This window comes from Bombina bombina, chromosome 1 (genome assembly GCF_027579735.1).
Source record: "Bombina bombina isolate aBomBom1 chromosome 1, aBomBom1.pri, whole genome shotgun sequence".
Lineage (NCBI taxonomy): Eukaryota > Metazoa > Chordata > Amphibia > Anura > Bombinatoridae > Bombina > Bombina bombina.
The window spans coordinates 142888786-142915528 of NC_069499.1; the positions used below are offsets into that span (position 1 = coordinate 142888786).

At 39.4% G+C, this 26743-nt stretch overlaps 1 protein-coding gene across 8 annotated transcripts in view; it reads right to left on the reverse strand.

Annotated features, from left to right (window-relative positions):
- Window positions 1-4710: 4710 nt before the first annotated feature.
- Window positions 4711-26743, reverse strand: part of KLHDC1 (kelch domain containing 1) — a 542525-nt gene continuing 520492 nt past the window's right edge. For 6 of the 8 annotated variants that reach the window (XM_053697655.1, XM_053697661.1, XM_053697658.1 and 3 more), the window contains 2 exons: window positions 11579-11631; window positions 4711-6881 (listed from right to left, as the gene is read on the reverse strand). In XM_053697655.1, coding sequence (XP_053553630.1) covers window positions 6707-6881; window positions 11579-11631 — 228 coding nt within the window. In that variant the 3' untranslated portion in view covers window positions 4711-6706. The remainder of the gene's footprint in view (window positions 6882-11578; window positions 11632-26743) is intronic. The other 2 variants (XM_053697659.1, XM_053697660.1) reach the window with 1 other exon arrangement.

Here is a 26743-nt window from a genome sequence, read left to right on the forward strand (position 1 = left end):
GAAAAACTAAAAGACGTGTGCTAACCCAACATGCATTAACCCAAAGTACGCAACTGCGGCGTGTGTAAACCTAAAGGCCGACACACAAAATACAATCTAAATGCGCCGGAAAAGCAGACACGTGCAAAACAGCAAGGGAAAAGTGTAAAGGATCTGTCCCAGGGCCATATATAAAAGCAATATATATATATATATATATATATATATATATATATATATATATAAAAACCTAAAAAGTCCCCATAACATAGCTATAAGTGTTTAAATGTAAACAAATGATACTCACCAATAGACACTGGTCCACATGCAAATAAGCAGCAGACAGCCAAACCAGTACTCAGCAGAAGTTATGAAATAGAAGTATATTGTAGATCTATAAAGAGAGGCAAAAAATAAGTCCCTGCAAGGAATTATGGATGGTTTATGAAAAATTTCCCATGAGGTTAAAAAGAATCACAAACCATACCCCATATACATCCCTCTGACAAGCACTGTACTCTGAGGAGAAATCGGACCTCAACATAGACTGAAAACCAAACCCCTCCTTCTGGAAAATCAAATGCACAGCTTCATTCTTCAACCATCTCCAGCGGAGGCAAAGTAAAGACTAAGTTAAGGTATGTGTGAGGTGGGAGGGGTTTTAGCAGTTTAGGAATGTGTCAGTATATTTATAAGGATTTTCAGTAGTGCTATCCAAATAATATATTAGTCTATGGCAGGGTTATAACACAATATATTTAAATAATTATCCTTTAAAATAAACCCTCAATCAATACAGGGAGTGCAGAATTATTAGGCAAATGAGTATTTTGACCACATCATCCTCTTTATGCAGGTTGTCTTACTCCAAGCTGTATAGGCTCGAAAGCCTACTACCAATTAAGCATATTAGGTGATGTGCATCTCTGTAATGAGAAGGGGTGTGGTCTAATGACATCAACACCCTATATCAGGTGTGCATAATTATTAGGCAACTTCCTTTCCTTTGGCAAAATGGGTCAAAAGAAGGACTTGACAGGCTCAGAAAAGTCAAAAATAGTTAAGATATCTTGCAGAGGGATGCAGCACTCTTAAAATTGCAAAGCTTCTGAAGCGTGATCATCGAACAATCAAGCGTTTCATTCAAAATAGTCAACAGGGTCGCAAGAAGCGTGTGGAAAAACCAAGGCGCAAAATAACTGCCCATGAACTGAGAAAAGTCAAGCGTGCAGCTGCCAAGATGCCACTTGCCACCAGTTTGGCCATATTTCAGAGCTGCAACATCACTGGAGTGCCCAAAAGCACAAGGTGTGCAATACTCAGAGACATGGCCAAGGTAAGAAAGGCTGAAAGACGACCACCACTGAACAAGAAACACAAGCTGAAACGTCAAGACTGAGCCAAGAAATATCTCAAGACTGATTTTTCTAAGGTTTTATGGACTGATGAAATGAGAGTGAGTCTTGATGGGCCAGATGGATGGGCCCGTGGCTGGATTGGTAAAGGGCAGAGAGCTCCAGTCCAACTCAGACGCCAGCAAGGTGGAGTACTGGTTTGGGCTGGTATCATCAAAGATGAGCTTGTGGGGCCTTTTCGGGTAGAGGATGGAGTCAAGCTCAACTCCCAGTCCTACTGCCAGTTTCTGGAAGACACCTTCTTCAAGCAGTGGTACAGGAAGAAGTCTGCATCCTTCAAGAAAAACATGATTTTCATGCAGGACAATGCTCCATCACACGCGTCCAAGTATTCCACAGCGTGGCTGGCAAGAAAGGGTATAAAAGAAGAAAATCTAATGACATGGCCTCCTTGTTCACCTGATCTGAACCCCATTGAGAACCTGTGGTCCATCATCAAATGTGAGATTTACAAGGAGGGAAAACAGTACACCTCTCTGAACAGTGTCTGGGAGGCTGTGGTTGCTGCTGCACGCAATGTTGATGGTGAACAGATCAAAACACTGACAGAATCCATGGATGGCAGGCTTTTGAGTGTCCTTGCAAAGAAAGGTGGCTATATTGGTCACTGATTTGTTTTTGTTTTGTTTTTGAATGTCAGAAATGTATATTTGTGAATGTTGAGATGTTATATTGGTTTCACTGGTAAAAATAAATAATTGAAATGGGTATATATTTGTTTTTTGTTAAGTTGCCTAATAATTATGCACAGTAATAGTCACCTGCACACACAGATATCCCCCTAAAATAGCTATAACTAAAAACAAACTAAAAACTACTTCCAAAACTATTCAGCTTTGATATTAATGAGTTTTTTGGGTTCATTGAGAACATGGTTGTTGTTCAATAATAAAATTAATCCTCAAAAATACAACTTGCCTAATAATTCTGCACTCCCTGTATGCATCTACTACAAATCATAAAATTAATACAAATATCTGAATTCTTTTTATTTAGTTAATATCTATGAACATATTGGATTATATTTGTAGGAACCAGAATATGAGACAATACTATACACGTCTACCTTATTAACAATAGAGGTTTCACCCAGTTACAAGTCACAGCTCATAAAAGTTTACCTTTAAAACTAGCCTGATTTACAATAGCCTTTCATTCAAAATTAACACAATGAGACTAAAATATCACAGTGAGACTTAAGATAACAGCTACTAATATTCAGCAATACAATTAACAGTGCTAATAAACAATAGAACAATATATATATTCAGCTGTTTAGCTGCACTTTAATCTAACACAATTCTAATTTAAAACTAAAAATACATATATTCTTACTGTGAACCCACTTTTGGAAAGGTAATCGCCTATCCTTTCCAACAGTGTAAGTCTTGGGGTTCGGGGGGGGGGGGGGCGGAAATGTTAAAAAAAAATATTTAAAAAAATAAAATAAAAACTTAAAACAGCTTAGCACTCAAAGGGTTAATATAACTGTGTTGGTTATGCAAAAATGGGGAATGGGTAATAAAGGGATTATCTATCTTTTTAACTAAGAAAAACTTTGGTGTAGACTGTCCCTTTAACGCTTTGGCACTCTGAAAGATTGAACTGACTTCCTGCTGCTGAACCCTGCTTTTCTTAAGTGATTACTCATCTACTTAACCCTTTGTACTGTGGAAAATTGTATAATCTACTTGTTGCTGTACCTGCTCTGCCTAGTAACTTTCTTTGTTATATAAATCCCTGCTGCTCTGAATTATTGTTTCAGCTTTCTGCTGCTGTCTCCTCTGTTGCCGTGTGGCTTATTCCTCACCTGAACCCTTATTTCTCAACCTACTTGCTTCCCTGCATGACTTACCTCATTCCTTTACTATTATGTTTGGTTCTAGGATTTTTCTTTATCTTTCCACCTGACGCTGGGATAAGAAGACAACTGGCCACGATTGGTCTGATAAATAAATATCCCACAAACGCTACAATTTCTTTACAGTTGTGTCTCAACAGGAAGTAATGTTTGGAGAGTAGCTGATAGCCAGATCACATAGAAAGGGTCTAAAGATGCACTCTTTTGAGATTATCCTTTTTAACATAGCCCTTTCCAATTTACTATAGATGGTTCCAGCTTTGTCCCCAACCCACGTTTTCTATATGGAGTAGTCTTTTGCTTTAATGTTGGTTTACTTTGTTGTTCTTGTATTGTTGTTGTCTTTTGATTTAAAGTTTGCTTACTTTGTTGTTCTTGTATTGTTGTTTACTTTCTTGTTCTTGCTTTAATGTTTGTTTACTTTGTTGTGGTTAATTGTTGTGGGGTTTTGGTTTTTGTGATATGTTGGTTTTGTTTATTGTTGTGGTTTATGTTGCTTTAGAGGTTAATAGTGTAGTGGGGTAAGGTTGCGTTGGGGGTTATGGTGCTTTAGGTGTTAATAGTGTAGTGGAATTAGGTTGTAACAGTAAAGATCACATGTGTCTTAAGGGGGCGCTGTAAATCGTAAGATATTGTTTGAAAACAAATCTAAGGTGCTATTAGACTAGGCGGGCCATATACTTGACCTATTACAGGACATAAAACCAATCACGATATATAAAATTAACAAAAAATTGTGAAAATGATGAAAAACAATAAAGATTGGTAACAAAAAGTCTTAAAAGTCGAACAAATGTATGCCGTGTAAAAATAAACACCACAATTAGGGTGTGTTGGGGGTTGTGGTGCTTCAGGGGTTAATAGTATAGTAGAGTTAGGTTGCGTTGGGGCTTATGGTGCTTTAGGTGCTAATAGTGCTGTGCTATCGTTTTATTGGGTTGCTTTTTTTTGCATTAACAGTAACGCAGTCTCCAGATGCTCGGCATTGCTGTGTCCTCACCCTCTTTCAAGACTCTGGATGTTCATAATGGGTGCTCTGGTCATTAAGTGGGTTAGATCAGCTGTCAGTCAGTTTCATACACCAATCAGGACACAGCCATCTGTATTCTTGTGTAAGTGCAACACACTAAGATCTATGCAAATCCAGATCTTAGTGTGTTGCACTTTCAGAAGAAGAAATCCGGCTCCAAATATTGCAGAACATGGCTTGCAGCTGACATCTTCTGCTTTTGCATTGGCCCGAAATAGTCAGATGCTCACGTCTACTAAAGATCATATTTAATAAAAAAATGGCAAATAATTTATTTGCCGGATACATACTTTTGTATGCATATTCTTGTGGTTGTGATATTTTTTTATTATCTTACCCCTTTGCTTTTGAGAAAAAGTTATGTGGATGCCCAAGTAAATGCCAGAGAATCAAAAAGTGAGACTCCAAAAATGGGTCAGAGGCGGTACTGTTTCAAGTTTTTATTATATCTGAAAAATATTTTAGAAGTCGTGGTTTTCCCAACGGTAATCTGTACGTTACATAAAGTACTTTTATGACTTCTACAATAGCAGAACAGAAGAATATAAAATAAACAATATAAAGCTTAACTAAGAAAGCAGGAAATACAGTAAAATATATATTTTGAATAGTCATTAACAAAAAATATAACATATTTTACATACGTACATGTTTGCATACGTATACATTTTAACCTTCAACACAGAGAAAAACTGTACCATATTTTTACTAGCCACTTTTTTAGATTTTATGGGAAAAAACAAACACAAGTTTATTAAGAAATCATCATGACAATAATATGCTTAAATGTGGAATAAAATATTTGTTGATGAACTTTAATATTTTTAAACTGACAAATTTTATTTGAAGGTTTAGAAATGTAGTACATAAAATGAGAAAATAGAGGATTGGTTACCAATAAACCATTAAAAAACATTAAACTAATAGCATATGAAGAAAGATTTCATAATATTGGAGTTGATCTCATATTTCTACCAGTTGGAGAGGGCATCTGATGGTATATCTCCTTTTAGCAGAAGAGGACATAGGCAGGTATATGCAAGAATAGAAGCAGCAAACCTATGGCACAATAAAACTTAATTTGTATATTCTACTATCTTCTGAACTTAGCCATCACCTTCAAAATAAGTTCAGCAATATGGAATCATTGCTCTATGTACTTTCACAACAGAGCAGAGTTTCTCAATTGTATTCCTCAGGGGACACTAACAGAACAGATTTTTAGGATTACCAGGATAAAGGGCCATTATAGTGACCCACCTGTGTGACTACTGCTACTGATCATATTACTGGCAGTTTACACTTGGGACCAGTAGTGCTCTGCAGCTGCAAAGCAGTGCTTTAACTCTGTATTCAATACCTCTACAAGTTGATAAACACTGCAATAGAGTATAAAACAAAATTATGTTTGCTGAAAGAATGTTTTTGTGATATTATTACCTGCAAAAACGTATTAAACATGGTATATGGACATTCAAAAGTTTATGGGTTTGTTTTTTGTTAAACAGGATTACATTAACATGGACTAAGGATACATTAAATGGACATTGTACGTGAACAACTCTCTCACAATGAAATAACAGCAATTTAATTTCATGTTAAAATAGGTTTCCATGCATTTTTCAAAAATATGTTTAACTTTATAACTAACAGGAAACAAATGTTTGCGTAAAAACTGACACTTCAGTATTAGTTGTTCATAGGTTTGTAAACGGCAATCCCCACATCTGTACTGATGGAAAGAAATAAGCATTTTGTTGTTTTAATCAGCACAAGATCATTAATTTAATAAAAAATGCAATATATTTGTAAAACACCTCATTTAATGTGCAAAACAAAAACTTGGGTACAATGCCCGTTTAATGTAGATAAACATTTTTTCTTCACTGCAGTTAAAGTAATTAACAATTACAATTCAAAATGACAGATTCCAGCATAAGGAATTGAAAGCGAATCTGAAATTAACATACATTTTTCTGTTATGTAAAATTTTTATTAAATAGAAATTAAAATGTAGCCACTTATCTTCACAGAGCATACAGAACACTGCTGCCTCTATTAGTGGTTTTTTTATTGTGACTACTTTCCTATAGGTTAATTAACCACGACTACTTCAAAAATGCAATGTACATGTCCCAGTTTTATTCAAATATAATCATGTATTGATGATGTACTATACAATTTGTGGAACACACAAAGCTCCTACGGAGTAGAGACACATATTAATACATTTCTTTTGACAAGACCTTTACATAAAAGGTAACCATTTTAAACATCAAATTCCTTTCAAGTAACTAAAGAACTAAAAACTCAAAGTTGTCACAAATATCAACTACTTGTAACACTTGGCTTTAAAAAATAAATCAATAAATGGTGTTTTACTTGCAAAACAGCATTTTGTGTATCCCCACCCTTTGGTAATTAAATACCATTGTTGTTCTCTTCATCATAGTAATGATGTTTCTTGTTCTGTCTGTATTTAGTTGCAGCCCAAAATGTAATTCTTTTCATTGCTTGTTGGAGAAGTTTTTTAGGTAACAATGATATTTGGTTTTCCAACACTGAAGCATTTTTCCCAATGGAGTCCAGGCATAACCTAAAATAATAAATTAATATATGACTAAAATATAAAATCAGTGCTTTATCTAGGACCATATTACTCTTTATGATAGTGCAGTGTCAGTTTACTAAAACTTTGTAAATTAGATGTTAATGATGCTGATCAGTTATAAATTAACCAGTAAGATTTTATATCATGTGGGTTGTCCATTTTGTCTCCATGGATATTTCCTTTACAAATGTCACTCATATATATTGTAATTCTAATGTTATGCATGCCATTCCATTTAGCAATATGATACTTTTACATTAATTGTAGCCCCTTAGCTGCGGAGGCATTTCACACCCTTGTGTTATTTTAGTTGCTTGTCACTTGTTGCATAAAAAAATCAACTTTTTTCTAAGAGGTACCCACACAAATCATACCTAATTTTTTCATCAGATCAAACAATTTTAGAAAATAACTATATTTTGCAGAAATACCCTTACATGAGAAAACACCACCAACTGATCTAACTGACACTTCTTGAAAACGACCTAGCTGCCTTCAATAAGACGATTAATAAGTCAGGGTTACAGCTGTAGTATCTGCTCCTACTAGAGCCAGAAAGAAATATAAACTAGGGTAAGCACTGTCCGAAAACCTTAGAAGCCTGTTGATCAGGAAGTAATGCTCTTACCACATCTTGGTTATGAAGAAGCTACTCTTTAGATAAAAGGAGCCAGACACAAGGGGCGATTGGCTGAACCAATCAGCCAATCGGATTGAACTTGAATCTGATTGGCTGATTCAATCAGCCAATCAGATTTTTCTACCTTAATTCCGATTGGCTGATAGAATCCTATCAGCCAATCGGAATTCGACGGACGCCATCTTGGATGACGTCATTTAAAGGAACCTCATTCGTTGGGAAGTCGTCGTGCCGGATGGATGTTCCGCGTCGGAGGAGCGAAGAAAGAAGATTGAAGATGCCGCTTGGATGAAGACATCGCCGGATGGAAGACTTCTTCTCTGCCGCTTGATTGAAGACATCGCCCGGATCGGATGACGAGTTCTGCCTGGCTGGGTGAAGACAAGGTAGGGAGATCTTCAGGGGGGTAGTGTTAGGTTTATTTAAGGGGGGGTTTGGGTTAGAGTAGGGGTATGTGGGTGGTGGGTTGTAATGTTGGGGGGTGGTATTGTGTTTTTTTTACAGGCAAAAGAGCTGATTTCTTTGGGGCATGCCCCGCAAAAGGCCCTTTTAAGGGCTGGTAAGGTAATAGAGCTGTTAACTTTTTTAATTTAGAATAGGGTAGGGACATTTTTTTATTTTGGGGGGCTTTATTATTTTATTAGGGGGCTTAGAATAGGTGTAATTAGCTTAAAAATCTTGTAATCTTTTTTTATTTTTTGTAATTTAGTGTTTTTTTTTTGGTAATTTAGTTTATTTTATTTTATTGTATTTTAGTTTAGATATTTGTAGTTTATTTAATTTATTGATAGTGTAGGTGTATTTGTAACTTAGGTTAGGATTTATTTTACAGGTAAATTGGTAATTATTTTAACTAGGTATCTATTAAATAGTTATTAACTATTTAATAGCTATTGTACCTAGTTAAAATAAATACCAAGTTACCTGTAAAATAAATATAAACCCTAAAATAGCTACAATGTAATTATTAATTATATTGTAGCTAATTTAGGGTTTATTTTATAGGTAAGTATTTAGATTTAAATAGGAATATTTTAATTAATACTATTAATTAGATTTATTTTAATAAGAATTTAGTTAGGGATGTTAGAGTTAGATAAAGTTATTATACTTAATATATATATATATAATATAATAACGATATTAACTATATTAACCCTAATATAATTAGGGTTAATATAGTTAATATATATAATATAATAACAATATTAACTATATTAACCCTAATATAATAAGGGTTAATATAGTTAATATAGCTGGCGGCGGTGTAGGGGGGATTAGATTAGGGGTTAATGTATTTAATATAGCTGGCGGCGGTATAGGGGGACTAGATTAGGGGTTAATTAATTTAATATAGCTGGCGGCGGTATAGGGGGATTAAATTAGGGGTTAATGTAATTAATATAGCTGGCGGCGGGGTAGGGGGATTAAATTAGGGGTTAATAATTTTAATATAGCTGGCGGCGGGGTAGGAGCTCACATTAGGGGGTAGGTAATATAGATGGCGGCAGTGTAAGGGGCTCACATTAGGGGGTAGGTAATGTAGATGGCGGCGGTGTAAGGGGCTCACATTAGGGGGTATATAATGTAGCTGGCGACGGTGTAGAGGGATCACATTAGGGGGTTATACTTTTAATGTAGGTGGCGGCGGGGTCCGGGAGCGGCGGTTTAGGGGTTAAATACTTTATTAGGGATTGCGGCGGGGGATCGCGGTTGACAGGTAGATAGACATTGCGCATGCGTTAGGTGTTAGGTTTTATTTGGCAGGTAGTTTAGGGAGTTACGGGGCTCCAATAGACAGCGTAAGGTTGCATTTTGTGGCGAGGTGAAAATGGAGTAAGATTTCTCCAATTTGGCCACGTAAGTCCTTACGCTGTATATTGGATACCAAACTGCACGAGTTTGGTATACCTGCCTATGGCCCAAAAAACTACGGCCGAAGGCAGAAATATACGAGCGTAACATCTAGGTTACGCCGTATATAGGATACCAAACCCGCGCAAAATTTGGCGTCGCCGGCTTTTGCGGGCGACGCTGCATATCGAATCGGGCCCAAGGAAGGTAACAATGATTTCTTGGAAAAAATTATAAAAGTAACAACCTTAGTTAAGTCATATGTAGTGTGAAGAACAGCTTTGTCCTTGTAAAAAGAGAGAGGTGATAATTCAGAGACTCAGTTAGTAGATGATACAGTTAAAGAAAATTAATTCTTTAAAAAAAGAAAATGTATACTCCATGGAAGTAGAAAAGAACTAAACGAGCAAAATAATTTGCACAAAGAATTTCCTCCATATTCTGAGGTAAATTTTTTGCATTACTGGCATTCTGGCCTGTAAAAGTGAATAGATGACAGCGTCAGAAAAACCCCTGTGCTTTTAAAACTAAGAGATCACACTCCATGTTATCAATTCTGAGATTTAAGATGAGGATAATATAGCGGACCCTGACCAAGAGATCCTGAAACTGAGTAAAAAAACGCAGGAAAAGAGATTGACATTTAAATTAAGTCTGCATGCTAGGATCAGCGTGGCCAAGCAAAAGCTATTAGAAGGACTAAAGTAGAGTCCGACTTGATTTGAGCTATAATTATTGGAAGAAGAACAAATGGAGGATATAGGATGCCATACGAAAAAACAATGGGTGCACTAAAGCATTAATCATCTGCTCTTGAATCTCTGGAACTGGCATAATCAGCCTGAAGTTTGAACTTTAGGTAAGAGACCAGCAAATCTGTTTCTGGGACCCCCCCTAGAAACCTACTGGGCAAACTCTTAGATAGAAAGACCACTCTCCCGGGAGTAGGAGAGAGTACGAACTGGCGACCTAGGAAGATCTCTTCCCATTCTATGCTCCCGGAATACAAATTGCTTACAGAAAGCACTGATACTGTAATCATGTTTTGGACTCAACATCTTATGAAAGTACAAAAATACAAATAAAAAACATAAACAGAAAATTTCCAAAAATAAATAACAAAAAGTGAAATTTGTGTCTTGTGAGTTATGTACTGGTAACTGACTACAGTAACTGATTTTCTAAATTCTAGTAAGCAAATATGTTTTATTACATTAACATTGACTCTAGTACAAAATTCAAATAACGGTTTGCGTCTGATGATATGCTGGGGAGTGGGAGAATTACAAACATAAGGACGATTTTTGAAGACTTGCTGCTATGAAAATCATCAGTTTTTAAACACTATATTGTGAAGTATTTCTCTTCCACATGTAGAACATTAGAGAATTCCCCTTAATGAGATTCCTCCTCCTTATGGTAACAAATGCCTTTTAACCAATCCCTGGGAGGCCTAGTAATACAGATGATGCTTAATATAGAATCTTGCTTGACCAGATAGCTTTAGAGCAGGGATTGCCAACTGTCAGCCCGTTGCGCTAACTTATATGGCCCTAGGAAAGTGGAATTACAAATATTTGATATCATTTTCCACATTTTTATTTGTGTTTTTATAGCCATAAAATGTATATGCACTTAAACTTTTGAAAATATTGATATAGAGTCCTCATGTTTCAGGAAGGTGGTCATGAATGCTTTAGAGAATCGGGCCCATAGTGGAAAAGGCATAGTTTTGTGCATGGCTCCATAATTGTATTTTTGATTTTTTCCATATCTTTAGTATTCTGTTTGATACCCACCCAATATGCTTTCCCTTATCTAGCCTTATACAAAGTATTTTATACCATGTACATAAGATTGGAATGTACTGGCCATTCTATTTATGGCTGGAGAACAGGAAGGAGTTTCATTGCATGTTGGTGACAATACTGGGAGTGTTGCATGTTATCTCACCTAGGAGCTAAAACAAACTGGATATTTCTCCATTCTTATTTGGATAGCAAGCACATTGCACATTATGCCATTTACATTTACAGAATTGGTGTATATTGGGTATTACACCAGAAGTATGTGCTTTTCATCAAGTTTATACAGTCTTGAAAAGTATCAAAGCAAAAAAGTAATAAAGTACTGGTCTGAAGGTTTTATGATATAAGGAAGCAAAAACATGTACTTATTAACAACTTACCTAAGCAAAGAATAGGGTTGAATCTGAAAGATGAGCAAATCATTACAATGGCCCTAAAATTAGAAAACATATTACACTTCAACAACAAAAATAAGTTAAATTTTCCATTTGCAATTTTATTTTGCAGGACAAATCTCTATGCTAAAATAATGCAAAGTTTATATTTAAAAAAATTGTGGAGACTATTTTAAAAACTTATTTTACTTTAACAAATCACTAAACTTTGCCTAATAACCACATGTAAATTACAGACCGGACAACATGAGATACCAAAAATATTAATACAAGTATTCTTGTAACACAAGAGGGTTAAAAAGATATTAAACTGGAAATGTAATTCCTCATAAAATAATTAATTGTAATTGCCACAGGATACAAGAACATATTCAAGTTGCTTTTCAATGGGTATGCCCCATGGACTGCATAACAATGTGAAGTTTGCTAACAAAATTATAGATTTTAAATACTTTGCATGATCTTTTGTATAAATATAAAAAAATTACTTTAATTTACCTTTTGAGCACTGTTATGTCCAACATTAAGGTAGTATGTATGTTTTTTGTGGACTCTATTACATAGCACATGAAACCTAATACATTATGTTTTCTTAAAGTAAAATATATATATTAGTGTAATGTAAGTATAGGAATAAAAGCATCACACTAAATATGCACTGTATGTATTTATTATATACATTATAAAACTTAAAACTAGAAAAATATGAAGAGGTAAACAGCTGCGAAGGAACAGCATTTAAAATCAAACATTGACAGACCAACTAGAAACTGCCTGTTTGGGCTCGCAGTCCGTCAGTCTGTCAAAATATATTCTAATAAAAGGGGCACGGTTTCTGTATAGGAACACTTTATATAATATATACTTAAACTAACTGTAACGAAATGAAAATCTTCCCATCTTTTTAAACATGGCTGAAACCCTACACATAACCTGCACTTCAGAGATTGGAATAAATTGCACTACTGGCGATGTATCCCAATCAAAATGCATACTCTAAAACCAAAGTAACTCCCCACCCACCCAAAATAAAAAGCCTATATGGAAAAAACTAAACTAAAAATTGCCCTGATAAGGGCATTTGGTAGGGCATTGCTTTAAAGCGATAATAGCTCTTTTGGCCTAAAAAAAAACAAACTATCCTAAATAAAGATTGCCTTGAAAAGTACATTTGGTTGGGTATTGCCCTTTGAAGGTCTTTTGGCAGGGCATTGCCCTACAGTGATTTAGCTTGCTTGCCCTTAACAAAAAAAAAGCCCTATTCAAAAATCCTAAAAAACTTTTGCTAAAAAAAACCTGTTGCCCTGAAAAGCGCATTTGGTAGGGCAATGTACTAAAGCAGATTAAAGTGATGGTAAATTCTGAAAAACTGCTCCACATATTTCTAAAGGTCTTATCCTAACTAGCATATCGATATGCTTTTTTATTAATCAATTCATCAGCACACTGAATTATTTCACTTTTATTACCGCTGTGTTACCGTATTGAATCCAGCCTCTAAGATTTTTGAAGATCCTTCTTTGAGTGGCATCTGTTCTAGCCAATCACAGCCTCACCATGCGCCCCATGAAAAAGTCTACCTGCACGCTGCCGTGCTCGGAACGCTGATATGTTATTGAAATGCGCATGCGCTACAACTATTTGCGGAATATAAATAGTGAATTAGCTGCTTCGCTAACAGTAAATAGAGCATCTGTTTAAAGCAAACAGTCAAAGGCTAAGGTAAACAACAGTTGTATTATCCCACAACACCACAAATTTTTTGGGTGTACCTAAATAACACTTAAATAGCACTTCTCTGCCAATGTTCTAAAAGTTTTTAAAAGTTTTAATTCACATATAGAAAAACATTAAAAACAGATTGGTTTAAAAACAAATTAGTTAAAAAGAAACTAGATATCGCGATCCATGTAGGATCTATATACAGAGCAGATCTAATTGTAGGATCTATATACAAAGCAGATCTAATTATTAATATAGATCAAACTTGAAAAGTTGAAAGATCAAAAGGTTGATTGGTTATATAATTTACTCATATTCAAAAATAGTGACAGCTTAAACGTGTTAAAGTGAGAAAAAAACAATTGAAAAAACAAAAAGCCAAAAATATATATATATAAAAGATCTGATATGAAAAATTGTGAAAAAAATAATGCTAACAAGATCAAATACCGGTATGATCAGAAAAAATAATGGTCAAATGTAATTAGAATAGTTGTAGTGTAAATATCCCAGTTTTGCCTACACCTTTAGACTAACAAAGTGATCTGAACAATAACCTTTATCTGTAGGATTCAAACTCCTACAGAAAATAACTAAAGACAAATATAAATCTAACAAGATCCCAAAAATTTTAACATTAAAAAACATCAAAATAACATAAATGAATATCACAATAAGTGAATTTATGATTTGGGAAACCCCAAAGTAAAGTCCACAAAGTTCCAGATATTGTCCAAAATTTGGTCCGATGAAAACCAACAGTCTAAAATAGGGCCCTATCTAAGGGCTGAAGCGCGTAGATGATTTGGAAGAGATTTGTGAGGCTCATATACTATCAGGACCACGGCAGTTTGGGTAAGTCTATTACCAATAGACTTTATCTCATAGGCCCTTTTGTTTAGTTTATTTTCTTGTTTATCCCATAGGTTTTGGATATCATTTGGATCAAGAATTTGGGACCAAATTTACTGATTTTAGACTGTTGGTTTTCATCGGACCAAATTTTGGACACTATCTGGAACTTTGAGGAGAGAAGTGCTATTTAAGTGTTATTTAGGTACACCCAAAAAATGTGTGGTGTTGTGGGATAATACACCTGTTGTTTACCTTAGCCTTTGGCGCTCCTATACAAACTCTTTATATTGCAATTCATTTAGGACCTTATTAGGGGGTCTGTTTATAGTGCAGCAGGTAAACTAATCTAGGCGCTAATTGTCTATTCCCAATTTTTGTAAAGCAAACAGTCAATCATTTCCCTTATTATATTGCGCAAATAGCATAAGTTGTAGCGCATGAGCATTTCAATAACATGTCAGCGTTCCGCAGCGTGTCTGCTTATGTGTAGTGATGTTGGGACTCATGGCTTTTACGGAACGTAAAAAGAGTTGTGCAGTTCTTGTGGACTGGCGTGCTTTTCCTTTGGCCTGCATGATGCACCTCGTGACTGGGTGTGGTCACGTTTTCATTCTCCGTTTCCCTATTACTGACCGAGTGTCGGTGGAGAGGGCCTGTTTCTTTACGTGTCTAGGTCATAGGAGGTGGTGAGTGCCCTAGCCAATGGGGGTGTAAGGTACCAGTTATTTTTATCCATAATTTAATCAGTCAAGTTATGGAGGAGTCTGATTTTTCAGAGGAGGAATTCTCTGATTCAGATTCTGTTACTTGCATAGATTGTGGGCAGGCCAGGGTATTTCAGCCTAATCGATTATGTTCAGTATGCCGTAATAGAGTGCTCTCTTCTCCCAATGGGGAGAGGCTAGAGACCGCTGAGCCGTCCGCTTCTGAGGATTCTGTGTCCCGTGAGATGCGTTCCCTAGTATCTTCTGTTCCTACACAGGCAATTGACCCATATACTATTGCCCCTTCTTCAGAAGGAGGTTTATTTCCACCAGAGGTTACTGCACAGTTTCGCATGGCCATATCTTTGGCGTTGGCGCACTTACATCTTCCTGATTCTAAGCGAAGAGCTCCGTGTCCTCTTACCCTGGGTGCGTCAGGTGAGAGTTCGAATATATCAGATATTCCCTCTAGGGAAGCGGTTCCCTCTGAGGCTTCAGGGGTACAGCCTTCAGGGTCGGGGTCTTCAGATGCCCCGCTGGAGGTGAGTTTTCCTTTTAGATTCAGAATGGCGCATCTGCATATACTGCTGAGGCATGTGTTGGAGGCCTTGTAGGATCCCTGTTCAGTTATGTCAACGTATCCTCAGTCTTCTGAATCAGAAGGTGAACTGCGCTAGACGAGTGGAGGTTTTCTACTCCTGGTCGTCTCTTGTTGTGTATTTAATCCCAGTTCTGAGCTCTTGAGGAATCGGGTCTCTGACAGGCTGGCCCTGTTAGTATTTCCATTCCTTTGGGCGCTTCACCAACAGGTTTTTTTTTAATTTTGATCCGTTAGGATGTGTTTTATTTCTTTTGTTCTAGAGCTCGAGACTGTTGTTGATTTTACCTTTTAGGAGAACTTTTTCTTTTCTGGGATTTTGGTACTAGCGATTTTATAGTCGCGATAGATGTTACTTCCGGTGGACGTTAGAAGAAAAAAAAAAGTTTAAAAGACAATGTTTTAAGCCTCAGAGCTTATTTGTCTATCGTTTGTCTGGTTATTTAGTCTAGCCCTACTAGAGTTAGAACTTTCAGTTGGCCTTGAACAGTTCTGTCGTACCCTGGACATCAGGCTGGTCCTTGTTGGGTACTAGTACTTTCTGTTCTCTTGAGGTTTATATCAGACATGTTGTATCCTTGACAACAGGCTGGTCCTGTTTGGGTACTAAGTTTGCTTACTTCTTGTTAAAAAGTTGTTTTTCTTGTTTCTACAAGCTATAGGAGGCCCTTCTATCCTAGATGTCAGGATGGTTCTAGTTTACTCATCTTGGTGGGGTGTCCGATGTTTGATTCGTACTAAATCTAAGTGTCTTATCCCTGCATAGTTAGCTGGGATTACGGATCCTGCCATGGCAGTATATTTGTAGTTCCTGAGGTCCTTTGGACAGGAGCTAGGGTTCTCCCTTCAGAACAGAACCCCCAATGGCTCAAAGATAAAGTAAGTGGCTGCAAAACAGGAGTTGCAGGTTCAATCCTGGACACAGGTGGGATAGGTTCCTTTGAAATCAGTCCTGGTGGCTTTTAAGGAGGGGATCAGATGACTTCTGGAAAATTTTCAGTACCGGTATAGGGGGTGATTAATTTCCCCTCTATTGGTGAATTGAATTGTCCTTTTTGGTTCCGATCTCCTTAGGCAGTGCTTCTCTTCTCTTTTTCGAGGATTGCTGTATTTTTCGCTTCCCCTTGTCTTTGGGGAAGGTCCCCTGTCATCTGGCTGAGGAGTCTCGATTCTTAGGGACCGTTTTTTCTGGTAGTAGCCTCCTTTTGATCCTATATACTTGGGGATCTGGGGGATTGTTATGCAGTCTCTTTGTCGTCGCGTAAGAGGATTTTTAGGATGCTCGTTCATTTGTCATATTCCTTGAGCTGTGGAATATTGATCCAGACTGGATCTTTTGAGACTGTCATATTCTCAAACAAGGATTAATCTCTATTGTTAAAGTTTTAATCTCTTTGGGGTCCTACCTTTGTCTTCGCACTTTGTGGGTGTTTTCTTAGAAGCCCTTTGAGGCTGAGTGGACAGGCTCTGAGATTCAACTGAGATATCAGAATTCTAGACCCCATGAGGTGATGGCATCAACTCTTTTGCAATTTCATTTTCAGCACGGGTAACTTTGTGGTTGTACCGCAAGGTTTCTTGGTTTTGATCTGGCTCCTGGTTCCGGGTGCCAGGTTTTAAAACTATTCCTTGTCTTTGACTTGGCAGTTTGGTTGATCTGTGTTCCAGATTTTCTTGTACTTTGGATCTGTCCAGCATCCACTAGCAGGTTTGGTTTCCCGGTCCTGGGGAAATCTCCTTGTTTCCACTGGGGAAGTTCCTTTCTCTCTTCCGGACATATGGAGGAAGTTTTTCCTGGGAGTTTCTCTACCGGAATCTTCCTGGTTTTTTGATTTATGCTATTTGGGAGGATATGTTTTACTGCGCCTCTCCAGTGGGCTCCTCCTGAGGTAGTTTCCTTATCTGCCTCCAGGAGTTCAATGGGGGGGTCCCTCTTTGTTCAGTGTTTTTTTGCTGAGTGTTCCTTCCCTTCGGGTTTCTGAAGGGAAATGAGGATAGGTATCCTGGAACCCGAGCTAGCCTCTCTTGGTATCAGTGCCTCTTTCCTACTTCTTTTTCTTATGCAATCGTGGCTGGAGATCGTTATCTGATCTCTGGGCCTGGTCGATGCTGGGATTTTTTAATCTTCCTTGTCCTTTTGGATCTTGCTAGTCGCTTCTGTGAAGGGACAGTTGCGGTCAGGGAATCTGACTGGTCTGTTTGGGCATCGACCACGTATCATGAATCCCGGAGTACTCCTTCCTTAGGCTGGGAGGCCTTGCAGTTGGGTCGGATGATATGGCACCTTCCCTCAGCGGGTAGCTGGTTCTTCTTTATTGGTCTGGGTGTCGTTCTCCCTTACCCCGTTCTTATAGTTGAGGGGAGTTGGTCCACCCTGCTTTCTGAGTTTTTTTCTTTTGTCCCTTTCCAGGAAGGTCCTGGTACAGGATTGCTAGCTTCTCGGTTGGCTAGTTATTATGGCTTGATGTTTAGCCTGTCTGTCTATCGATGGCTTTCGTTCTTGGTGTCCTCGGATGTTTCTATAGGTTCATGTTCTGCTCCCAGGGTTTCTGACCTACGGGTGTTCAGTTTCTATGTGCTAGACAGCTGTCTGTGGTAAGGTAGTTATGTTCTACCTTTTTCTCCTTATAGGACTTCGGTTCTAGTTAAGGCTTTACATGGTAGATCCATGTAGGAGGTGGTCTGGAATTTTTCCTTTCTTTCCTCTCCTCCGTCGGTAGAGTATTACTCTACAGGGTTTTGTCCTCTTGCAGCCTTGTAGTCCGCTCGGTTTTGAGTTGTACTAGGGGCTTCTCCCTCTGTTGGTCCTTGAGTTTGATTTGAACAGCCAATAGGATTTAAGCAGCTCTCATCCTATTAGTTGATTTGAATTTTTCAGCCAATAGGAATGCAACGGTACCCCAATATAAAAGGGGTACCTTACATTCAATCCTCAGTGTGTGGCAGACAATAGCATGAAAAGGACCTCCACGTCGGACTGATGGACCTCCGTGCATCCACCATGCATCCATCCATCATCTGCTCCGCCTCAGCTGGGATGAAGATAGAAGATGCCGGTCCTGGCATGGATACAGATGGAGCCGTCTGGATGAAGATGCTTCGCTGCTGGGATGGAGGTCTTTCGCCAGACTTCAGGAACAGTGAGTACTGATTTTGGGGTAAGTGTTAGGCGTTTTTTTTTTTTTTTTTCGATTAGGGCTTTTTAAATTTTTAATGGGCTGTAAAAGAGCTGAATGCCCATACAAATGCCCTTTTCAGGGGCAAAGGGGTAGATTCGTTTTTTTTTAGTTATTTTTTTTTATTTTGGGGGGTGGGGGTTTTGTAATGTTAGGGGGTATTTGCTTTAATTTATTGGCAAAAGAGCTGTTAACTTTAGGGCAATGCCCTACAACAGGCCATTTTAAGGGCTATTGGTAGTTTATTATAGATTAGTTTTTTGTTTTTTTTAAATGGGGTATTAGAATAGGAATAACTTATTATTTTAGATAATTTCGTTTCTTATTTTTTGTAATGGTAGTTTTTTTTTTAGTTTAAGCTTATGTTTTATTTTTATTTCACAGGTAAGTTTGTATTTAATTTAACTAGGTAGTTAGTAATAGTGATATTGTATCTAGCTTAGGTTTTATTTTTATTTCACAGGTAAGTTTGTATTTAGTTAATAATTGTAACTTTACTTTAGGTGTATTTTATTTATGTTAAAGTTAGGGGGTGTTAGGTTTAGGGGTTAATAGATTAATTTAGCTAGTTGCGATGTGGGGGGATGGCGATTTTGAGGTTAATTATTTTATTTAGTGTTTGCGATGTGGGGGGGACGGTGGTTTAGGGGTTTATAGGTTTATTTAGTTTTGGTGATGTGGGGGGGGCAGCGGTTTAGAGGTTAATAGGTTTAGTTAGTGTTGGCGATGTGGGGGGCGGCGGTTTAGAGGCTAATGGGTTTATTTAGTGTCGGCAATGTGGGGGGGGCGGCGGTTTAGAGGTTAATAGGTTTATTTAGTGTTGGTGATGTGGGGGGCAGCGGTTAGGTGGTTAATAGGTTAATTTAGTGTTGGTGATGTGGGGGGCGGCAGTTTAGAGGTTAATAGGTTTAGTTAGTGTTGGCGATGTGGGGGGTGGTGGTTTAGGGGTTAATACGTTTAATTAGTGTCGGCGATGTTGGGGAATGGCGGTTTAGAGATTAATAGATTTAGTTAGTGTTGGTGATTTCAGGAAAGGCGGTTTAGGGGTAGGTTTAGTTAGTGTTGGTGATATGGGGGGGGAGGTTAGGGGTTAATAGCTTTATTTAGTGTCCAGGAACGGAGGTTCAGAGGTTAATAGGTTTAGTTAGTGTCGGTGGTTTAGGGGTTAATAGGTTTGGTTAGTGTTGGTGATGTGGGGGGCGGCGGTTTGGAGGTTAAGAGGTTAATTTAGTGTTGGTGATGTGGGGGGGGGGCGGCAGTTTAGAGGTTAATAGGTTTATTTAGTGTTGGCGATGTGGGGGTGGTGGTTTAGGGGTTAATACGTTTAATTAGTGTCGGCGATGTTGGGGAACGGCGGTTTAGAGATTAATAGATTTAGTTAGTGTTGGTGATTTCAGGAAAGGCGGTTTAGGTGTAGGTTTAGTTACTGTTGGTGATATGGGGGTGGGGGGGTTAGGGGTTAATAGCTTTATTTAGTGTCCGGGAACGGAGGTTTAGAGGTTAATAGGTTTAGTTAGTGTCGGTGGTTTAGGGGTTAATAGGTTTAGTTAGTGTTGGTGATGTGGGGGGCGGCGGTTTGGAGGTTAATAGGTTAATTTAGTGTTGGTGATGTGGGGGGCGGCAGTTTAGAGGTTAATAGGTTTAGTTAGTGTTGGCGATGTGGGGGGGTGGTGGTTTAGGGGTTAATACGTTTAATTAGTGTCGGCGATGTTGGGGAACGGCGGTTTAGAGATTAATAGATTTAGTTAGTGTTGGTGATTTCAGGAAAGGCGGTTTAGGGGTAAATAGGTTTAGTTAGTGTTGGTGATATGGGGGGGGGGTTAGGGGTTAATAGCTTTATTTAGTGTCCGGGAACGGAGGTTTAGAGGTTAATAGGTTTAGTTAGTGTCGGTGGTTTAGGGGTTAATAGGCTTAGTTAGTGTCGGCAAATTAGTTTTTCTGATCCATTCGTTATTTCGGATTCATTCTTTATTCTGAGAGTGCATCCTGTCTCACACAGATGATGCACACCAGTCTGGCCATAAAAGGAAGTGCAGGAAATGAGCAGCATCCCCCACAATGCACCATAGTCAGCAAGAGAGGTGAGTAAAATGGCTGCCAGCAGCACATGGCAAACACAACAGGGAAAAAACCCTGACAGTACCCTCCCCTCAGCGACCCCTCCCCCGCGGGAGGACAAAAGGCTTATTGGGGAAACGTAGCCCCTCCAGTGAACCAAATACAGTACACGGCCCCTGGACATACAAGAGTCAATAATGCTGCTGACCTCATACGCCTCATGGTTGTCAACAAAGATAGGACGGGGACGAGGCAACACTGTGGTAAACCGATTACAAACCAATGGTTTCAAGAGGGAGACATGAAAAACATTGAAGATGCGCATTGCAGGAGGAAGGTCAAGAGTGTAGGCCACAGGAATGACCTGTCGGAGTATTCGAAAAGGACCAACATGAAGCCAGTTTATTGGAAGGCACACGAAGGTTCAAGTTGTGGGAGGACAGCCAAACTCTCTTACCAACCAGGTAGGAAGGCGCGGGCAGAAAAAAAAAGTTGCCCTGAAATGGCGCATTTGGTAGGGCATAATGTAGGGCAGTGCCCTAAAGTGATTTAGCTTTTTTGCCCCCCCCCCCCCAAAAAAAAAAAGTTGCCCTCAAAGGGACATTGCCCTAAAGCAGATTTAGCTCTTTTGTGATAACAAAAAAATATCTTATTATAACAATAGAAAGAAACCTGAGGGAAAAAAAACCTATCCTAAAAATAAAGACACCCCCCAAAAACTAACTTTAAACCTAAAAGTTTCTACTCACTCAACTTGATGCCTGCTCCTACATGCTCAGCTCTGGCGGTGCTCCTTTTCTTTCTTTATAGAGGCAGTCCTCTGGGAAGGACTTCTTCATCTTCATGGCGGCGGTCCTCTTGTAGCTTCATCCATGGCGGCACTCTTACACACGATACAGCTTCTGTCTTCTTCCATCTGTAATTCTTAGTCGAATCTGCCAATAGAATGAAAGTTTTTTCTATTGGCTGATTGGACTAAGAATTAAAAAATCAGTCAATAGAACCTCAAGGGCACTCCTATATAAAGCGGTACCTTCAGTGTGCAGCGGTGACGCATGAAGAAGGATCAGATGGAAGAAGGTCTGATGGAAAATGGAAGAAGACAGAGGATGCATCGGGTGGAAGAGCGCCGCCATGGATGTAGCTACAAGAGGACCGCTGCCATAAAGAAAGAAGAGGAGCACGGCCTGAATTGAGCATGTAGGAGCCGTAGTCAAGTTAGGTGAGTAGAAACTTAGGGGTTTTTAGGTAGAATTTTTGTTTTGTTTTTTTTTATATCAAAAAATAGACATGTGCAACGCTAAAAAATTTGTTTCATTTCGTTTTCATTAGTCAAATAAATAATTTCGTTTCAGCAAATTAGTAAAGTTAAATCGTTATTTCGTATCCATTTTTTATTTCAGATTCATTCGTTATTTCGGATCTGTCCGTTAATCATATTCATTATTCTATTCTAAAGTTTACAATAGAATAATTAATATGAATAAAGAATGAATCCGAAATAACGAATGGATCCGAAAAACTAATTTGCCGACACTAACTAAACCTATTAACCCCTAAACCACCGACACTAACTAAACCTATTAACCTCTAAACCTCCGTTCCCGGACACTAAATAAAGCTATTAACCCCTAAACCCCCCCCCCATATCACCAACACTAACTAAACCTATTTACCCCTAAACCGCCTTTCCTGAAATCACCAACACTAACTAAATCTATTAATATCTAAACCGCCGTTCCCCAACATCGCCGACACTAATTAAACGTATTAACCCCTAAACCACCCCCCCCACATCGCCAACACTAACTAAACCTATTAACCTCTAAACTGCCGCCCCCCACATCACCAACACTAAATTAACCTATTAACCTCCAAACCGCCGCCCCCACATCACCAACACTAACTAAACCTATTAACCCCTAAACCACCGACACTAACTAAAGCTATTAACCTCTAAACCTCCGTTCCCGGACACTAAATAAAGCTATTAACCGCTAACACCCCCCCCATATCACCAACACTAACTAAACCTACCCCTAAACCGCCTTTCCTGAAATCTGGGACATCTGCCAGACGCTTGTGAAGCAAAATTGACAAAGCAGAAATCTGTCCCTTCAAGGAACTAGCTGATAATCCCTTCTCCAATCCGTCTGGGAGAATAGAAAAAATCCTAGGAATCCTGATCTTACTCCATGAGTAACCCTTGGATTCACACCAATAAAGATATTTATGCCATATCTTATGGTAAATTTTTCTAGTGACCGGCTTGCGAGCCTGAATCAGGGTATCAATGACCGGCTCAGAGAAACCCTGTTTAGATAAAATCAAGCATTCAATCTCCAAGCAGTCAGCTGCAGAGAAGTTAGATTTGGATGTTGGAACGGACCTTGAATGAGAAGGTCCTTTCTCAATGGCAGTCTCCACGGTGGCAGAGACGACATGTCCACTAGATCTGCATACCAGGTCCTGCGTGGCCACGCAGGCGCTATTAAAATTACTGAAGCCCTCTCCTGTTTGATTCTGGCAATCACACGAGGAAGGAGAGGAAAAGGTGGAAACACATAAGCCAGGTTGAACGACCAAGGTTCTGCTAGAGCATCTATGAGTACAGCCTGGGGATCCCTTGACCTGGACCCGTAACGTGGAAGTTTGGCATTCTGTTGAGATGCCATCAGATCCAATTCCGGTGTGCCCCATTGATGAATCAAGGCTGCAAACACTCCCGGATGGAGTTCCCACTCCCCCGGATGAAAAGTCTGACGACTTAGAAAATCCGCTTCCCAGTTCTCTACTCCTGGGATATAGATCACAGACAGATGGCAAGAGTGAGTCTCCGCCCATTGGATTATCTATGATACTTCTATCATCGCTAGAGAACTCCTTGTTCCCCCCTGATGATTGATATATGCCACAGTCGTGATATTGTCCGACTGGAATCTTATGAATTTGGACGAAGCCAACTGAGGCCACGCCAGCAGCGCGTTGAATATCGCACTCAGTTCCAGAATATTGATTGGTAATTGAGACTCCGTCTGAATCCACAAACCCTGAGCCTTCATGGAATTCCAGACTGCACCCCAGCCCAGAAGACTGGCGTCCATCGTTAATATTACCCAAGATGGTCTGCGGAAGCACATCTCTTGGGACAGATTGTCCTGCGACAACCACCACCGAAGAGAGTCTCTGGTCTCTTGATCCAGATTTATCTGAGGAGATAAATTTGCATAATCCCCATTCCACTGACTGAGCATGCCCAGTTGTAGTGGTCTTAGATGAAAGTGATGATGATGATATCAATTGCCGCTACCATTAGTCCGATGACTTCCATACACTGAGCCACTGATGGCCGCTGAATGGACTGCAGAGCCCTGCAAGTTTTTAGAATATTTGATTTTCTGACTTCTGGAACTCTGGTCTGTGGAACTAGTGAACTCTTTCCTACATTCACTTTCCAACACAATGTCCGTGTGAGATTTGGACAGATGAAATGTTGATGCCTGAATCAGGATATCGTCCAGATAGGGCGCCACTGCTATGCCTCGCGGCCTGAGAACCGCTAGAAGTGACCCTAGAATCTTTGTGAAGATTCTGGGAGCCGTGGCCAACCCGAAGGGCAGGGCCACAAACCGATAATGTTTGTCCTGAAATGCAAATTGCAGGAACTGATGGTGATCCTTGTGGATAGGGATGTGAAGATACGCATCCTTCAGGTCCACTGTGGTCATGATTGACCCTCCTGGATCATAGGCAGAACGATCTTGAACGATGGGACTCTGAGAAACTTGTTTAGACACTTGAGATCTAAAATCAGTCTGAAGGTTCCCTCTTTTTTGGGAACCACGAACAGGTTTGAATAGAACTCCTGCCCTTGTTCCCGATCTGGAACTGGGCAAATTACACCCATGGTGTAGAGGTCTTTTACATAGCGTAAGAACGCCTCTCTTTTTGTCTGGTCTACAGACAATCGTGAAAGATGAAATCTTCCCCTTGGGGGGAAGTCTTTGAAATCCAACTGATACCCCTGGGTCACAATTTCCAATGCCCAGGGATCCTGTACATCTCTTGCCCAAGCCTGAGCAAATAAAGAGAGTCTGCTCCCTACTAGATCCGGTCCCGGATAGGGGGCTGCCCCTTCATGCTATCTTGGTAGCAGCAGCGGGCTTTTTGACTTGTTTACCTTTATTCCAGGTCTGATTAGGTCTCCAGACCGCCTTGGATTGCGCAAAGTTCCCTTCCTGCTTAGTGGAGGAAGGGGAAGCAGAGGATGTTCCTTTAAAATTTCGAAAGGAACAAAAATTATTTTGTTTACTCCTCATCTTGAGGGGCTTGTCCTGAGGTAGGGTGTGACCCTTACCTCCAGTAATGTCAGAGATTATTTCCTTCAGTTCAGGTCCGAATAGGGTCTTACCCTTGAAGGGAATAGTCAAAAGCTTAGATTTAGACGATACGTCAGCCGACCATGACTTTAGCCATAATGCTCTACATGCTACAATGGCAAAGCCTGCATTTTTCGCTGCTAACTTTGCAAGTTGGAAAGCAGCATCCATCATAAAAGAATTTGCTAGCTTAATAGCCTTAATTATGTCTAATATGTAATCTAAAGGTGTCTCAACCTTCAGAGACTCTTCCAGGGCGTCTAACCAAAAAGCAGCTGCAGTAGTTACTGGAACCATGCAAGCTACAGGCTGTAAGAGAAAACCCTGGTGAACAAAAATTTTCTTTAGAAGACCCTCCAATTTTTTATCCATAGGGTCTTTAAACGCACAACTGTCCTCAATGGGTATAGTTGTCTACAGACAATCGTGAAAGAAGAAATCTTCCCCTTGGGGGAAGTCTTTGAAATCCAACTGATACCCCTGGGCCACAATTTCCAATGCCCAGGGATCCTGTACATCCCTTGCCCAAGCCTGAGCAAAGAAAGAGAGTCACTAGATCCGGTCTCGGATCGGGGGCTGACCCTTTGTGCTGTCTTGGTAGCAGCAGCGGGCTTTTTGACTTGTTTACCTTTATTCCAGGTCTGATTAGGTCTCCAGACCGCCTTGGATTGCGCAAAGTTCCCATCCTGCTTAGTGGGGAAGGGGAAGCAGGGATGTTCCTTTAAAATTTCGAAAGGAACGAAAATTATTTTGTTTACTCCTCATCTTGAGGGGCTTGTCCTGAGGTAGGGCGTGACCCTTACCTCCAGTAATGTCAGAGATTATTTCCTTCAGTTCAGGCCCGAATAGGGTCTTACCCTTGAAGGGAATAGTCAAAAGCTTAGATTTAGACAATACGTCAGTCGACCATGACTTTAGCTACAATGGCAAAGCCTGCATTTTTCGCTGCTAACTTTGCAAGTTGGAAAGCAGCATCCGTCATAAAAGAATTTGCTAGCTTAAGAGCCTTAATTCTGTCTAAAATGTCCTCTAAAGGTGTCTCAACCTTCAGAGACTCTTCCAGGGCATCAAACCAAAAAGCATCTGCAGTAGTTACTGGAACCATGCAAGCTACAGGCTGTAAGAGAAAACCCTGGTGAACAAAAATTTTCTTTAGAAGACCCTCCAATTTTTTAACCATAGGGTCTTTAAACGCACAACTGTCCTCAATGGGTATAGTTCTCTACAGACAATCGTGAAAGATGAAATCTTCCCCTTGGGGGGAAGTCTTTGAAATCCAACTAATACCCCTGGGCCACAATTTCCAATGCCCAGGGATCCTGTACATCCCTTGCCCAAGCCTGAGCAAAGAAAGAGAGTCTGCCCCCTACTAGATCCGGTCCCGGATCGGGGGCTGCCCCTTCATGCTGTCTTGGTAGCAGCAGTGGGCTTTTTGACTTGTTTACCTTTATTCTAGGTCTAATTAGGTCTCCAGACCGCCTTGGATTGTGCAAAGTTACAAAGCTACAGGCTGTAAGAGAAAACCCTGGTGAACAAAAATTTTCTTTAGAAGACCCTCCAATTTTTTATCCATAGGGTCTTTAAACGCACAACTGTCCTCAATGGGTATAGTTGTACGTTTAGCTAAAGTAGAAATAGCTCCCTCCACCTTGGGAATC